At 43.1% G+C, this 17032-nt stretch overlaps 1 protein-coding gene across 5 annotated transcripts in view; it reads right to left on the minus strand.

The window, feature by feature from the left end:
• Window positions 1-349: 349 nt before the first annotated feature.
• Window positions 350-17032, minus strand: part of usp40.L (ubiquitin specific peptidase 40 L homeolog) — a 53491-nt gene continuing 36808 nt past the window's right edge. For all 5 annotated transcript variants that reach the window (XM_041577302.1, XM_041577303.1, XM_041577301.1 and 2 more), the window contains 12 exons: window positions 12772-12858; window positions 12213-12249; window positions 11084-11151; window positions 9912-9986; window positions 9260-9365; window positions 8893-8987; window positions 8054-8172; window positions 7079-7144; window positions 6778-6988; window positions 6371-6466; window positions 5065-5156; window positions 350-2451 (listed from right to left, as the gene is read on the minus strand). In XM_041577302.1, coding sequence (XP_041433236.1) covers window positions 2340-2451; window positions 5065-5156; window positions 6371-6466; window positions 6778-6988; window positions 7079-7144; window positions 8054-8172; window positions 8893-8987; window positions 9260-9365; window positions 9912-9986; window positions 11084-11151; window positions 12213-12249; window positions 12772-12858 — 1164 coding nt within the window. In that variant the 3' untranslated portion in view covers window positions 350-2339. The remainder of the gene's footprint in view (window positions 2452-5064; window positions 5157-6370; window positions 6467-6777; window positions 6989-7078; window positions 7145-8053; window positions 8173-8892; window positions 8988-9259; window positions 9366-9911; window positions 9987-11083; window positions 11152-12212; window positions 12250-12771; window positions 12859-17032) is intronic.

The following is a 17032-nucleotide window of genomic DNA, read 5'->3' on the forward strand; positions in this document are numbered from 1 at the left end:
TCCCGACCCGTTCCCACTCGCCTTCAGCCTGCGCCGCACTTCCAGGCTCCTTTTATAGACCTGTGATGATGTCACAAAAAAGGAGGGGCAAGCAGGCACGTGGCTATAAAGCCAGAAGTCACCACCCGTGAAGAGCAGTGTGAGGTAGACCCAAACCTGCCCGACCCACAGGTAAACCCACCCTTTCCACCCAAGTGCATAAGTCACTAGTTCATACGCACTATTCACTACATCATGGGCACGTATTCCTTCCATTCCTGTGTAACACTCACAAGGCAGAGGCGACGCTCTTTACTACTGTCCCATCTGATAGCGCCAGCTCTACTAATGCACAAACCACACAAGATGGTAACATTTATATTTTATTAGAATTGCTTATAGAAACACACCAATCAGCCACCTTATCTAAAGTAGAATTGTTTAGTTGTGACATGTCTATGCCCCCTGTATGAGCAATGTGTCCAGGTGCCTCTGCTAGTCAGCCAGTAGTACAGTATTGATCAGACAGAGGCACTGGGCAACGCTCCAGCTTCTTATTACCGTTTCATTGAAGGAAAGCACTGCAGTAACCTCATGCACAGGCATCTCATCAGAATCTATACTGGCAAAACAAAATTCTGCAAACACAACTGAGAAATGAAGCCCAGAAACATCTATAAATGGAACCTGTCTGCAGCCGTCACTGTGGAAAGGGGAGACTTGGTCGGCTGTAGTGCAGGGTTTGTGTTGGCCACTCGTGCACTGATTTAGTCAGGCAGTTTGGCTGATATCATATTGATGCTGCTGCTGCATTTAGGTGCAACTTGGAGGTGAAACAGAAAATGTCTTATTGTATGAGGGGCCTCAGCAGACAGGGAAGCATGAGATGCTCAGCACGCTCTCCATTCTGTTTGGGGCACTAGTTTGTCTTATACACCAAAGCACAATTGGCATCTGCGTGAGAGAACATTTCTCTGCCTTTCAGCAAATTGGTTGGATAAGAACAGTCGGCCTATAGGGAGCCTGTAATTAAATGCTTAATACCTTTTTCTGTGATCAACCTTAATTACAAATGATTTGTTACTGGATAAATAACAGTAAATGAAAGACACGAATGGCAGATTTAGTATTGGGCTGATTCCCAGCACTTGTTGAAGGATTCGGATTCAGCCAAATGCTACGTGTTCAGCCACACCAAACACATTGATTACAATCTATCTGTGATCATGGTAGAATTTATATATACGTAATCCAGGGTTCAGCTTTGGTTTGGCATTCAGCTGAATGATTTCTGGCTCAATCTAGAAACTATGGATCTCAGTGTGTGCCTAAAAAATGTGTGATCCATAATGATGATAAAAGGGAAAATAAATGTAAATTCTGACACATGATACTATGGATCTAACAGCAGAAGTGCCAAACATAAGGTAAATGTTAAGAATTTAGGCAAAGGCACAGAAAAGAAAGGCTGTTACTGCTGATAGGGCTGTACAGTGTTTTGTGCAATTGGGCAGGTTAAAAGTGCATTTAAATGTATTTCATGCTCATTTGAACCATTTGGACTTTCCTTTCAGGTATAAGGAATGTATTATTACTTAATAAGGAACCATTAAAAGAGAGAGTGGGGGGGGGTGTTAAGTGTGTTTGTTTGTGTGTGAGAGAGAGAGTGAGAGAAGGGGTGCAAATCGCCGGCATAGTGCTCATTACTAACATACCTGTGCTTCTTATGTACCCTGTGCCCATTAACTTGAGAGTCTGGATGGCACTCCCCCCAGGTTATATTCCTAACTGTATTTCTAGGAGAAGCACAGGTGTTTGTATTTCATTTGGGAGTGCAAGGACCTATGTCCAAGGTAACGTTTGGGGCAGGTTGCAAATAAAACATGGTGGTTTGTGCCTGTTTCTTGCACTTTGTTCTACATTCTGTAAATGACCCCTAGTATGTTTATGTGAGTATATGCAGGGTGTGTTTTAGAAGAGAAACATGTGTGCGTGTGTGTATCATGTAAAAGAATATATAGGTGGATGTATGCTAGTATGAGAGCGAGCATTAGTGTAATAACGATTATTATTTGTGTAATAACTGTTCCCTGGAGCAGACATTTGGTTCAGTAAGAAATAACAGGAGAAATGGGGAAGTAGAGGGAGAAATGGAGAGGGAAGGCACTTTTATATAGAGGCATGTCCCTGATTTGTATGTGTATAGATCCTTTATGTTGTGGGGGTTTAAGAAACCCAGTGCGTAATTTCATCCACAAGAGGTAGTGCAACTTGTTGTTGTTATCTCACAGAGACAACCACCTGCAGCAGATCCTCTCATCCCTGAGGTATAAGGAACTCCCAATGAGTGGGACTCTGCGCTATCTGAACGCGCCCACTCGGATTGAGAGAGAAGTCTCCGCTTTGCGGGCCTTTGGATGGGCCTTTCCATGGCTTCCAGATGGATTATTCTGCAGTCCCTCTGTGCGCTGACTGTAAGGAGAGACCGAGAGAAAAATATGACTATACTTGTGGTGCGTGTAGCAGGAAGGCTCCTACACAAAACAGACACATTCCTAGACAAAAAGTAACATTTCTTTAGCTGCTCCCACATTTAGGGTAGGGGGCACACTGGGCGATTCGGGGAGATTTAGTCGCCTGGCGACTAATCACCTCGTCTTTGTAGCAATCAATCTCCCCGAACGCCTTCCCTCTGTCTTGAGCCGGCTAAAATGAAAAATCGCCTGCGCTAAAGCACACGCGGCACAAGACAGAGGGAAGGCGTTCGGGAGATTGGTCGCCGCAAAGATGAGGCAATTAGTTGCTAGGCGACTAAATCTCCCCAAATCGCCAAGTGCGCCCCTACCCTAAACAGAGCAATGTTCTTCAGACTTTTTGTGTTGAAGCTGTCCTTTATCATCCAACAGATATACAAAAACACAGTCCCACAATTGGATAGCCATTAAAGGAGAACTAAACTCTAAAAGTTAATATGGTTAAACATCCCATATTTTATATACTGAACTTACTCTACCAGCCTAAAGTTTCAGCTTGTCAATAGCAGCAATGATCCAGGACTTCAAACTTGTCACAGGGGGTCACCATCTTGGAAAGTGTCTGTGACACTCACATGCTCAGTGGGCTCTGAGCAGCTGTTGAGAAGCTAAGCTTAGGGGTCGTCGCAAATTATCAAGCAGAAAATGAGGTTTGTCTGTAATATAAGCTGATGCTACAGGGCTGATTATTAAATTCTGATGCTAGTTGCACTGGTTAATGTGCTGTCATGTACTAATTATCTTTATTAATTATCAATCAGCCTTATATTGTGACATTTATATTCTATGTGTACTGTTTACTTTGTGTCGGTCCCTAAGCTCAGTAATGACATCAGCACAGAGCATGTGCAGTGAATTAGCAGAAAAGAAGATGGGGAGCTACTGGGGCATCTTTGGAGACACAGATCTTTACTGCTAAAGGGCTGTGGTTGCCTTGGGCTGGTATAGAAGCACAAAACATTATGTACAACATTTCTAGCTACTTCTTTATTTAGGCTTTAGTTGGGATACTATTTAAAAGAGACAGAAACTCACTTTGACATAATTTATCAATCCCGCCCTACTCCCCAGCCACTATGTTTATATATTCAGATCTTTTAGGCTACCTGGACTTCTGTTCTTGAAATGCAACTCACATTGCATCCTTCCGGCCGCCATCTTGGACAGATCAACTTTTGTTGTTCCCACTGTCTTCTTTGCTATGCACCCCTGTAAATGAACTACCCCTGCCAAGCTGCTAGCTAGTACTCATTTATATATGTGTGTCAGAACAACTAAAAGCAATGCACACATGCATCTTTATGGTAACACCCCCAGCACATGTGCTGATCAGGGACCAGAGAAAGAAGAGGTGGAGGAGCATTAAGTAGTGCCCTTGCTCTACCCACTCACAATAGAAGCAATTGGGCTTTCATAGCTGGTGAATAGTGTCTCTGTGGATAGTTATAATAATGCCAGGAGATTACTGACCTATTAGATAACTAGGTAATTGTGTTGCTTTAATATCCTTTTGCTGGTAAATATGGTTATAAGGTTTGCAACTTGCAGCTTCCTCTTTAACGCAGTGCTATTGGCAGGGCTTTCTGCATCCCAGGAAGAAACACATTCCACTTATGAGCTGCTGAACCCAACCTTGGTGTAGTGTTTCTCTTGCTCAGTCTCTATACCAGATGCTGCCCCCCAGGGATCACAAAGTAGAGCTTTGAGGGTCAGCCTGTGCACACTAGTAAGTACTAGCTAGCAGCTTGGCAGGGGTAGTTCATTTACAGGGGAGCATAGCAAAGAAGACAGTGGGAACAACAAAAGTTGTTCTGTCCAAGATGGCGGCTGGAAGGATGCAATGTGAGTTGCATTTCAGGAGCAAAAATCCAGGTAGCCTAAAAGATCTGAATATATAAATAGTGGCTGGGGAGTAGGGGGACTTTTGGTAGGGCGGGATTGATAATTTATGTAAAAGTGAGTTTCTGTCTCTTTTAAATAGTATCCCAAGAGGCCACATAATGAGGGGAAAGTGTCAGATGCATGTTGTACAACTAGTGGCTGCTCCATGAGACTTCAGCTAAAAGTGGAAAATGAAGATCAATATGGAACCTGCCATTCATACATGTAACATTGTTAAGGGCTTTTTTTAAACATCATAATCCATATTCTAATGGCTATTAAGGAAAAAATAGAAACGAACCTTTACTTAGATGTATTTCCATTTACAAATACATTAATACACTGCTAAACTTCTGTATAGATCTCTTAAGCTAATGCCACGAGAAGGGAAGAAACAACCCTGTGTGGCATTAGACCAGTAAGATATCAAGGTCAGTGTCAACCCATGACCCAGTTCCAGTTGAGAAGAGAGGGAAATGAATGGATAAAGGTGCTTTTAATCCCAGAAATGCCTTTTTCTCCTACTTCTAGATTGGCCAGTGAATTTGCACAGACGCAATACTGGACCGTTAGGCGAAATAATAAAATGTCAATGGCACTAATTATGAATGGAAATGTTGTCATTTAGAAGGTTTTCTTCAGTGGGAATATTCAGAATATGTCGGCTCACCTTTTGTTTCCATTCCCTGGGAGCTGCTGCTTTTCTTTTGCAATGCGGTCAATTTCAGAGTTGAAGTCTGTCCAGTCATCAAGCAGCAGATTCTGAACAAGAGACATTGGGATTGCACATTAAACACCTTTCTTTTATAATGATGCTTCCCTATATGCTCCTACCAGAAAACTGATGTATGCACTGAAATCTACATTTCTGTCAGCTCATGACTGTGGGACTTGGCATGGGGAGTGGCCCTCACTGGTAGTTCTCTTGTGTGTTATGTGCAGCAACAGATAGTACATTTTTATTTACGTTAGTATTCGCTATGAGGCAGATCACACAGCTAAGAGTGAGCACACACAATGGTACTAGCACATGCCTTTACAGCTGCTGGCATTTTCATGTGAGACAACTCTAGCACAAGAGGTGAGTATTGGCTTTAATAGACTCCTGAAAGGCTCTGTTCATAAGCCCCTCCAGTCCCCCGAGAAACAGGGCTAAATAAGTTGTTGTTACTGCCCTATATCCAAATCATGTCCTATGGTCTTTAGTACCAACGTCGTCTGTCTCTAAATCCATAGAACTATATTTCAACCCATTTTGCTCTACTCTATTCTACATTCTAAAATGTTCTCTAGTGTGGACTTTTCAACTTGAGAAAAGCTGCAGTTATTTTCTTGCAACACCCTTGGCCAAATAACCCATGCAACACCCTGCACAGCTCACTTTGCACAGTAAAGAATGATAAAATGAACTTGAAATTATATTTTAATATGACATTGATGAATGATAAGCAAACTTTCAAACAGTTATTTTATACATACATATATATATATTTATCCATGTTCGTCTGGGTGGCACACTGTTTCTCATCAATTACCTGGGTGCACGGTAAAAAATATATACATACACTGTTCCAATGACCAGCATTGTGAAAAAATTGTATTTAAATATGTGCAGTTACAGCCAACGTGACATTTCGGTCCACTCAGGGACCTTTCTCAAGGCTCATTGGAACAGAGTGTGTGAGTGTGAGTGTGTGTGTGTGTGTGTGTGTGTGTCCTTAGCAACCAAAAACACAAATGGACTAAGATATTAGTGTTATTCTTCTGTATTATTGCTTGCATTTCTATTCAGCCCTCCCCTGGTTTATTTCTCTGAGACCCATGCTACTGCTGCTGTCAATTGCCATTCATGTGCTTCTATAGACTGAAGCATAGTACTGGTATACAGACAGAACTGCTGCAGCCAGCAAAGTATGTCAAATACTTGGTGTGATTAGTGTCTTACAGGGTTTTAAGCAAGGCTGAATGTCACTAACCTTGACCCCAATGATATCCCCATCCTTTATGTGATAAGGGGCCCCCTGTAAACTTTCCATCTTTTTCTTTTTCCTCTTTTTGGAGACATGTTGGGTCTGAAAGAAAAAAAAAATCATCAGAAATGAACCACTTTGCTGCCCTTTCCCCTATGCCTTAGAATGATGTCCAAATGTTTTCAAATAGAAAGGGTCATTTATTTACTAGCATAAGTGTTCAAGGGCCACATTATTATACAACGATGATATAATCTAGAGAGATCACTGGAGCTCCTGGGCAACATAAGAATGCCTCTGGATGAACGTCCTAATCACTGATGTCTAATAAAGAGACATGCTTAGTTGTTAATACACAGCACATTGTTATCCATTTGTACACAATGGAAGACTTCTCATGTCTGAGAACTTACCCAACTGGATATTGGAAGCCACTCATATTTTTCTGGAAAGTACTTTGCAATCTCCACCTTGTCTGTTGGCAGGGAGCAATGCATGGCAATTCTCTGTAGTAAGGCTGGGGCTGTGCAGTCTCTGGAGATATCCCACACAATATCAACAGGAGGAAAATAGCGACGCTCCCCTGGGACAGAAAGCTGCACCCGCAACACAAGATCTTTTGGTCTGCAACAAGTAAAGAAATCAAACAAAGCATATTATTTCCCTACAGTGTTTGGTCATGAACATGAAATATACGAAAATATAGGTGCTCACCCCAAACATTCCTCCACCTGCAGAGGTTCAATGCATAGTGCTGGCTTGCTCCCCAATTTGTACTCGCTGAACATAAAACAAAAGTTTCACAGTTATAGGGGAACTCCACAAAAACATAACTTGAGCTTTCTGAAAAGTAAACATAATTTCTAGCACCTTTGAAATATGCATCAATTAAAAAAATATGCAAACGCTTCATGATTTTTAATGGTTTCTGGCAGTTCCCTAAGCCTAGCCCTAGACTACTTTGCTGAGCTGGCTGACTACTGTTACTTTGTATCAACAGCCAGCTGTCCTCAGCCTGCATCCTCCAAACCCCACAATTCCCTGCACATGTGAATTGAACGGAACATCATAGTGCAATGCATTGTGGGTTATGTAGTTCCTGCATGCTGTCTGTAAGCTGTGGAGAAGTTGTTACAATTTGTAGCGTCAGTGTTTAGTCCCTCCTTCCCTGCCAGGATTTCAAATGATGCAGAAAGAGAAGAACTGTTAACCAGCTGGATTGCAGCATAGAAAATGCCATTTATTCATACTTTTTGAAGAAACAGGTAACTGTGATGGGAATATTAGGGGTTCATGTGTTATGTGGGCTCTATCAAATTTTGGTTTGGAAGCCGAGTTCCCATTTTAAGAAAGAGACACCAGTTCATATAAATAAAATATAGCTGTAAGAAGTACATGGCTACTAATCTCACACTGCAGTACCATTTGACCAAGGAAAGCTCTTCCACACGCTACATTTTACTTGAAAACCAATAACTTCCAACCTGACCCCAGGCGAGTGCACTGCTGTTATCCACACCCCCCTTATTAGTCTTCATAATTAGTCACTGACGGAAATTGTTGGTCATCACTGCTGGACATCGGTCATGCACAGTCAGTGTGATTCTTGATTCATTTTTTTTTTTTTCAAACATATGAATTTCATCCCCGAGTAGCTATTTTACTCTGTGTAAACCCTTTTCTCTGCACCTGAGTAACATTTGAGGCGAGCGCAGGATTTTCCCCAGAAGCTTGTTTTCCATGGTCCAGACACGGAGTAACCCAGGAGAAGGGATCTCTAAGGCTTCAACAACTGGCAAAGTCATGATCTGCGGCAACAAAAAGGACCAAAGCTGACTGGACATAATCCACCATCATAGAGAAGCACCATCATAAAGAGACTCTAACAGAGTAAATCTAGTAAATTCCATATAATGTACAGCTCCAAACTCTTATTTTTACCAAATATTTATGATGTATGCAGTGATACTACTTTGACTGCCCCAAGGGTTTCTTTAGCCTTACACAGGTGTTCCCAAGCTGTGGGGCTGCCCGTTAGGAGTGTTCAAGGCAGTGGGAGAGGGGAGTCCAGCCTGACAGTGAAGGTGATATTTGGGTGCATGCTGATTGGCGGTCATGCTTTATCTTGGGACTGCAGCAAGGTGCTTTTACCACAATGTTTCAACACTGTCATAAGCTAAATCAGCAGTGCAGGACTGGTCCACCAGTGGTCTATGGGCCCTTCTTCTCTCCCAACCATTTGCCTAGTATGTCTACACCATGACCATTTCCATAACAGAGAAGAAATGAAGGGAAGGATAAATGATAATATGTAAGGAGAATTGATTAGGAGAATAGAAAAAGTGATTGAAGACAGAAGGAAAGAAAGTTTGGTGGGCACATGGTACCCCAGTTCTATACTGTAAATTAGGCTCTGCCAAATGCTGGACCAAAAAGAGGCGAGCCAGGGGAGGGGCTTGACCCCAAGATGCTGGAAAACGTCTGCTCACAGAATAACTCTACGTAATATGTATTCTCTTGAAACAAACCTGCATTTTCACATCCTGTAACGACAAGTCTCCAGATATTTCTATCTGACCAACAGAACAGTAATCAGAAGTTCCACCTTCTTGCACACTATCATCTGAGAGACAGAATGGAGGGGAAAAAAGAGGCTAAATGGCAGAAAAAATGCAGGTTCGTGTGACAGAGAGAATTCTTAGGGTTCAAGGTACTTTAAACAGAGACTTTTTCCCCCCTAAAACAAGTAGTCATGAAAACCAGCAATGCTTGTTTGGTTTGAAGAGAAAACATGGAAGAAGTCAGCACTCAGGTAATGGAGCATTTTATCTGTACTGAATGCCAAAGAGCAGCTGGAGCACCCGCGTGCCTACTTTTAGAATAATGATCGGTCACCTTCTGTAGTGGAGGTCTGCAGAGTAGCTTGTGCACTGGCCACATGATTTATAGCATCTTGCTGTGTCCGGGGGCAGTACAGCCATATAAAAAGCTTCAGGAAACCCTGTAAGAAACATACGCTTGGCATCATCACACAATGAATCTTGTACCTATAGTAAATGCAAATATATATGTTTCCCAGGCTAAGGAAAACAATATGTAATAAGGAATAAAACAAAATAAAGTTATTTACATGGAAAACTTGGGCTCCCACTTGAATGATCATATGAAAAATATGGAGGCGAGACATAACCAAAAGCAATTAATGCAGTAAGCTCTGTTTTTGGGCAGGTTTATGGAAAGTATTTCCTCCATATTTAGGTAAAGTTGTCAGATTTTGTCAACTGCAATCTGAGGACATTAAGGTGTTGTTACCCACAGGAGTTGGACGGACACCAATTTGAAATGCATAGCGCAAAGACACAAAATGATACAGCATGGCTCTTGGCAGGTGAACAGTGTATTATGGGGAAGGACAGAAGGATTCATAATAAATAATCTAAAGTGTACTCATGATAAATAACAGCAGAGCCAAAATTGCATTACATGGGCAGGTAAGGAGTAATAAGTAAGCTGTTTAGGGCATACCACACAGGGACTCACAACCCACCTTGGGTGGAAGTTTCCCCTCAGTGATGACCAATGTTTCTCCAGCGCAGATGTTCAGTTCCTTCAGTGTGGAGTCCTGAAGACATAGTCTAAATGATTTCTTGCATATAACACCATATTACCAACCAACATCTACTAAATGGCCCATTAAGAACAAATACTAGACTCTATTACTCGTGTATGAATTTAAAAAAAACATTTATTATTAAAGGGATACTGTCATGGGGAAAAAAAATTAATAGTGCTGCTCCAGCAGAATTCTGCACTGAAATCCATTTCTCAAAAGAGCAAACAGATTTTTTTATATTCAATTTTGAAATCTGACATGGGGCTAGACATTTTGTCCATTTCCCAGCTGCCCCTGGTCATGTGACTTGTGCCTGCACTGTAGGAGAAAAATGCTTTTTGGCAGGCTGCTGTTTTTCCTTCTCAATGTAACTGAATGTGTCTCAGTGGGACATGGGTTTTCACTATTGAGTGTTGTTCTTGGATCTACCAGGCAGCTGTTATCTTGTGTTAGGGAGCTGCTATCTGGTTACCTTCCCATTGTTCTGTTGTTTGGCTGCTGGGGGGAAAAGTTAGGGGGGGTGATATCACTCCAACTTGCAGTACAGCAGTAAAGAGTGATTGAAGTTTATCAGAGCACAAGTCACATGACTTGGGGCAGCTGGGAAATTGACAAAATGTCTAGCCCCATGTCAGATTTCAAAATTGAATATAAAAAAATCTGTTTGCTCTTTTGAGAAATGGATTTCAGTGCAGAATTCTGCTGAAGCAGCACTATTAATGGATTCATTTGGAAAAATTTTTTTTTTCCCATGACAGTATCCCTTTAAGTAATTTTTGAAGGTGTGTTTAAATGGTACCAGAATCAGGATGTCCACCCTGAGCCACGTCATCAAGCTATTGTTTACCTAAAACTCGCAGCACCTCCTCTGAAGCAGGGAATTGCTGCAAAGCAACAGCTAGAGCGCTGTGGGGGGACCCTTTATGAAAAAGTAAAATGCTCAACAAGAAAAGGGCAAAATAATTATATGGTCAAGATCCATTAAATAATGGAAAAAGGGCAAGTTGTGAGTGTGAGAGTGAAAACAGTAAATGAATGCCTTCCAGTAATATAACAGTAGTGTAGTTGTTGTCCTCAACAAGTTAAGGACCAAGCTACCTTGTTACCTCATCATTCAGAGCCTCTCCTGCTTCATAACACCAGTCCATCTTTCTCAAGTGCCATCCCGCCTCACCTACAATAGAAAGTGGACAGTTATTAAAGCTAAAATCATATAACCAACAATATAGCAAACACAGTATCCTTACATGTTCAGTTCTCTGGGATTTTAGCATATCGCCAGTTTGTCAGCAACCAGGATTGTCACTGATATTCCAAAATTGCTAAATCTTGTATGTTCTTGGTGCTGGGCACTTTTATCTTACTAAATATAGCCAGTTTTCGGACTACAGATTTTGCAATTACCCTGGGAGTTGTTTTTCATCTCAATGTGACGTAATGTGAAAAGTAGATTTTATACTTGTTGGGAACCCATAATGAATGCTACATTTTTTTATGGAAAATTACCTGCATTTCATTTATTCTTTCTTCTGCCCTTCCACTACTCCTATCATGATGGGTAATAAAACATCAGCCATTTAAATGGTACCTGATCTTTCGTGTCCACCCAGTAAGCTGGATGTTTAGGAAATTTTTTTTTAAAAAACCACCCTGGTATACAAAAATGTGAATGGGATTTTGCATCCTTCACAATTGATATCTCACCAAGCCCTGATCAAATATTAATAGGGGGGGGCTATTTTTTTGCCAATAATCAATAAATTGGAAAATAAGCTGACAACTTGGTCAACAGTAAAAAAAAGTTATATTGTCCGGTATAGGATAGCTTTTGCTATTCTTCTCTCGGTGTCTAAGAGCCAGAGATTTATTGTACACTGTAAACCCTTGTTTGTTATGCACCATGTATTTCCTGTTTGTTATAACTAAGGTAAAGCACTGCGTATCTTGTCTGCGCTATATAAATAAATGATGATGTGAGAGTGAAGTCTGGAGGATTAGTAGCACTGCACACTGTGGCCCAATAAAGGAATGAATGTCATTTGTCAATCATCCTCTATTAACTAAATGGTGCTGGATTTCAATAAAATGCCAGAAGACAGCTCAACAAATTTGTTTTAGTTCATATGTGCTGCTTCTTGTTTCATGGAACATAAGACTGTCACTTACATTATCTGCTACTAGCTATACAAGGCTGGAGGAATTTCTAAAGCAGAATACTGTACATGTTTAGCTCACCTGGTAAACCTGCTTTAAGAAGCATCCTTTCCAGGCTCTGTTAAAGAGAGATGATGGAGACAGAGTAAGCAAAAGTTAAAATTCACTTCAGTAAAGAAGCATGGAGAAAGAGTGGAAAAAGTATATATACTCTCTCTCTCTCTCTTACAGCACATACAGCAAAAAGGCTAGCTAGGCTTTCAGTTATCAGGTTGATAGAAATGATACCTGCTATGAGAAGCCACATGTCATGCTCACACTACTGAAAGATAATAAGGCACACTTGCATCCTGTAAACAACATTTTTGAGTGGAGCAGTCTTGGTGTTCACTAAATAAGATCCTCAATGTAGGTAAAAAGTCAACAAATACAGATCTCACATAAATTATAGCAATCACAGTTACAATGTCTATTCTCCCCAATAACTGATGATGGCTTGACCCATCTACAGAGTAAAGAGAAAAGGAAAGCTACAACATGCAGAAAAGTATGAATAAAATGTAGATACTGAAAACAGCAGAAATGTGTAAGTAAAGAATGTATTTAAAAAATTGCATCAGTGCCATTCAAGAGAATATACCTGTCTCACAGTGAGAGTGTCCTCTAAAATAATCTCCTGCTCGCTGCCCTCCTGCAGATCACTCCCAGAAATAAAATACAAGAAGATCTGCAAAGCAAGCAAAAATTAATTAATCTTTCTTACAGTTTCGGGGTGGGGGGGGGATAACGTTCGCTATGAGGCTCCCAGACTTGGAAAAAATGTACATTCTAACATAAATGAGATATTACTAATTATAGTATTACTCTAATATTTCACCTATGCCCCCCCCCACCTGTTTTTGTACTACAGCTGCCAGAATTCCACAGGTTAAGAGGTTCTTGGAGCTGCAGTTAAAAAATAGTTGGAGGGTGCTATTTGGAGATCCCTAGTTTAAGTTAATACAGGCTCCCAAATCTTCCTGCATTTCCTGGAACTCATTTATCCTACTGAGACCCTATCTTCCAGGGTAAGCTCAGCTGGAAAAGCAGTGGCACTACACAGTGGACTGTGGTCCTGGAAAGCCTCCCCATACATAAGACTGCAAATATCTCATATCTGAGGCTGTGGCCTATTTTCATGCAATAAAATAAAGCACCTTAACTAACCTGCATACCTACCCTCAGAATTGTATGCTCTTGGGGACTGCTGCAAGGCAGCTGTGGTACCATGACAAGCACTACTACAACATTTGAACAAGGGTATCCGCTAGGGATGCACCAAACCCCCGAATCCTTTGCGAAAGATTCAGCCGAATATGGAACCGAATCGGAACCCTAATTTGCATATACAAATTAGGGCTGGGAAGGGGAAAACATATTTTTACTTCCTTGTTTTCTGACAAAAAGTCACGCGATTTCCCTCCCCACCCCTAATTTGCATATGCAAATTCAGATTTGGTTCGGCTGGGCAAAAGGATTCCGCCGAATCCTGCTGAAAAAGGCCGAATCCTGAACGGAATCCTGGATTTGGTGCATCCCTAGTATCCACATAGGTTATTTGAGGCTTGCTTACAGGGCTAAGAATTGCCCCGGTCAAATGCAAGTTTAGTAATCAAGGAGCAGAAGATTCAGGGGTGTAACAGTTTTCTATTTTTTTTCTTTCATATGTTATGAGAGGTGTCAATGAGGCGAGTTAAGTAAGTCACCTCAGGCGGCAGCACTAAGAGCCGGATTTTCGTACCCCCTCTGGTGTAGAAAAGGTAAGTGCCGGAGGCGAGGGGGCAGCGCTCTCTGGAGCCACCTCAAGGAAGTGCAAACACAAAGTAGTGCTACACAAACACTCTCACCGCTTTTTGAAGCGTCGGGTGCCGTTTGTGACTCTGTCTGCACAGGTCTGATTTGTGTACAAGAAATTATTTCAGTAGCACTCCGATTATGGTGAAAAAATTGTAACTTTATTCGTGCCTCAAGCTAAGCCACGTTTCAAGCTTTTCCAGCCTTTTCCAAGCTTGATAAAGGACTGGAAAAGCTTGAAACGTCGCTTAGCTTGAGGCACGAATAAAGCTACAATTTTTTAACCATAATCGGAGTGCAGCTAAGATAATTTCTTGTACCTCAAGGAAGCGCAATCTGCAGAATCATCCGTGCATGTTGTACCTCCTTTATTTATTATCCCACGTTTCCTTTGTTTTCAAAGAATATACCAATATCACAATAAACAATTCACAGCACACAAAAGTTGTGAATTGTTTTCATTAAAGTCCAGACTAAAAAGGAGATTTTGTGTACTCACCGTTAAATCTTTTTCTCTTACGTCACTTGGGGGACACAGGGACCTTGGGTATAGCTAGTACCACTAGGAGGCAGGACACAACCATAAAACAAAACTGACTCCTCCTTCACTGGCTATACCCCCAGCAGGCGGAGCTTAGGTCAGTTTGTACCAAAGTCAACAGAAATAGTAACCATAACTAGAATAAACAATATAAACTTGTTAACCACAAAATGTCTGACGGAAAGTAAAAGGCCTCATTCCAGGGAGGGAAGCCCTGTGTCCCCCAAGTGACGTAAGAGAAAAAGATTTAACGGTGAGTACACAAAATCTCCTTTTCTCATAGTCAGCTTGGGGGACACAGGGACCTTGGGACGTACCAAAGCTGTCCCTAGAACCGGGTGGGAGAAGAGGCCCATTAAGAGGGAACCACCGCGGCTTGCAGCACCTTTCTGCCAAAGCGAGTGTCAGATGCCGCAAAGGTATCAAAATGGTAAAATTTGGAAAAGGAGTGGACCGAGGTCCACGTTGCTGCTTTGCACAGCTGGTCAGCCGAAACTTGGTTGCGGAACGCCCAGGACGTACTCACACCCCTGGTGGAATGGGCGGTGACCCTGCCTGGAGGATCCTTCCCCTTAGCAGTGTAAGCTCTCTGGATGGCTTGTCTGATCCAACGGGAAATGACCTGCTTGGTAGCCGGGTTACCCTGGCGTGGACCGGAAGGAAGCACGAACAGGGCATCTGATTTGCGAATGTCCTGGACCCTATGAAGGTAGAATTTCAAGGCCCGTACGGGATCCAGTGTGTGCAAGGCTCTTTCCTTGGGGTTGGCTGGAGCAGGACAGAAGGAAGGCACAACAATTTCCTGGTTGATGTGAAATCCCGAAATGACCTTCGGCAAAAAAGATGGAATCGTGCGAAGAACCGCTCTGTCATGATGGAAGACGAGGTAAGGCGACTTGCAGGACAAGGCACCGAGCTCTGAGACTCGTCTCGCTGAGGCGATGGCAAGTAGAAAGACTGCTTTCCAGGTGAGCCACTGAAGAGGCACGGAGGCGAGTGGTTCGAAGGGTGGAAGTTGTAGGGCGTGCAGCACCAATGTGAGATCCCAGACGGGAACCGGAGCACGAACTGGGGGGGCGACATGAGCAACCCCCTGCATGAAGGTCTTGACGTCGGAGAGAAGAGCGAGGCGCTTCTGGAAGAGGACTGAAAGAGCAGATAGCTGAGATTTCAAGGACCCTAGAGACAGGCCCACGGAGAGACCATCTTGTAAGAACTCCAGAAGATTTGGCAGGGAAAATGTCCGGAACTGTACCTTGTGCTTAGCGCACCATTGGCGGTAGGTAGACCAAACTCGATGGTATGCCCTGGCTGAAACTGGCTTTCGCGCAGCACACATGGTGTGGGCAACGGCCCTGGAAAAACCCTTCTGTACTAGAATGCGGGTCTCAAGAGCCATGCCGTCAAATTGAGACTTGCCGAGTTTGGATGGAGGATTGGCCCTTGCGTGAGAAGGTCTGGACTCGGAGGGAGTGTCCATGGGTCCGCCACAGACAGATGAAGTAGATCCGAGAACCAAGAACGTCGAGGCCATCTTGGTGCTATCAGGATGAGGGTGGTCTTTTCCCGTTGCACTTTCCTGATGGTTATGGGAATGAGCGGCAGAGGAGGGAAAGCGTACGCCAGATGAAAAGGCCACGGAGCTGTTATGGCGTCGGCTTGTAGAGCCAGAGGATCCCTGTAGCGGGCAATGAATGCCGGCACCTTTCTGTTGTGCCTGGTTGCCATGAGGTCCACCTCGGGGGTACCCCACCGTGTCGTTATCGCTTGAAAAACGTCGTCCTTTAGAGACCACTCGCCCGGATCCAGCGACTGGCGGCTGAGGTAGTCCACTTCCCAATTCAGCAAGCCCGGAATGTAAATGGCTGACAGGTGGACTTGCTGAGCTTCGGCCCATTGAAATATGAGTTTTATCTCGGATAACGCGCTTCTGCTTCTTGTGCCTCCCTGGTGGTTGATGTAGGCCACCGCTGTCGAGTTGTCCGACTGAACCTTCACTGCCTGGCCCTTGAGGATGTGCTGCCAGTGTAGTAGACCGAGACGGATTGCCCGAATCTCGAGCAGGTTGATCTGTAGATGCCGTTCGTTCTGGTTCCACTGACCTTGAGTGGTCTTGCCCTCGAGAACTGCACCCCACCCGAAAAGGCTCGCGTCCGTAGTCAGAACGCGCCAGCAAGGGTCTCCGAGACGTTTTCCGGTGGTGAGGTGAGCGGATTGCAACCACCAGAGGAGGGAGGACCTTGTTGGACGAGACAGTAGGATCTCCTGATGTAGAGATTTCCGTTTCCAAGAGGATAGGATGTTCCACTGGAGCTCCCGGAGATGGAACTGGGCAAATGGAACCGCCTCTATTGTGGAGACCATGACTCCCAGAACTTTCATGCAGAATCTTACTGTATGGCGTGGTTTCTGGAGGAGAGTCCTCACCAGACTTTGAAGATGGACGACCTTCTCCGGGGGGAGAGATATCGTTTGTGAATGTGTGTTGAACATCATTCCGAGGAAGTTCATGGACTGGCTGGGAACC

Source organism: Xenopus laevis, chromosome 9_10L (assembly GCF_017654675.1).
Source record: "Xenopus laevis strain J_2021 chromosome 9_10L, Xenopus_laevis_v10.1, whole genome shotgun sequence".
Classification (NCBI taxonomy): domain Eukaryota; kingdom Metazoa; phylum Chordata; class Amphibia; order Anura; family Pipidae; genus Xenopus; species Xenopus laevis.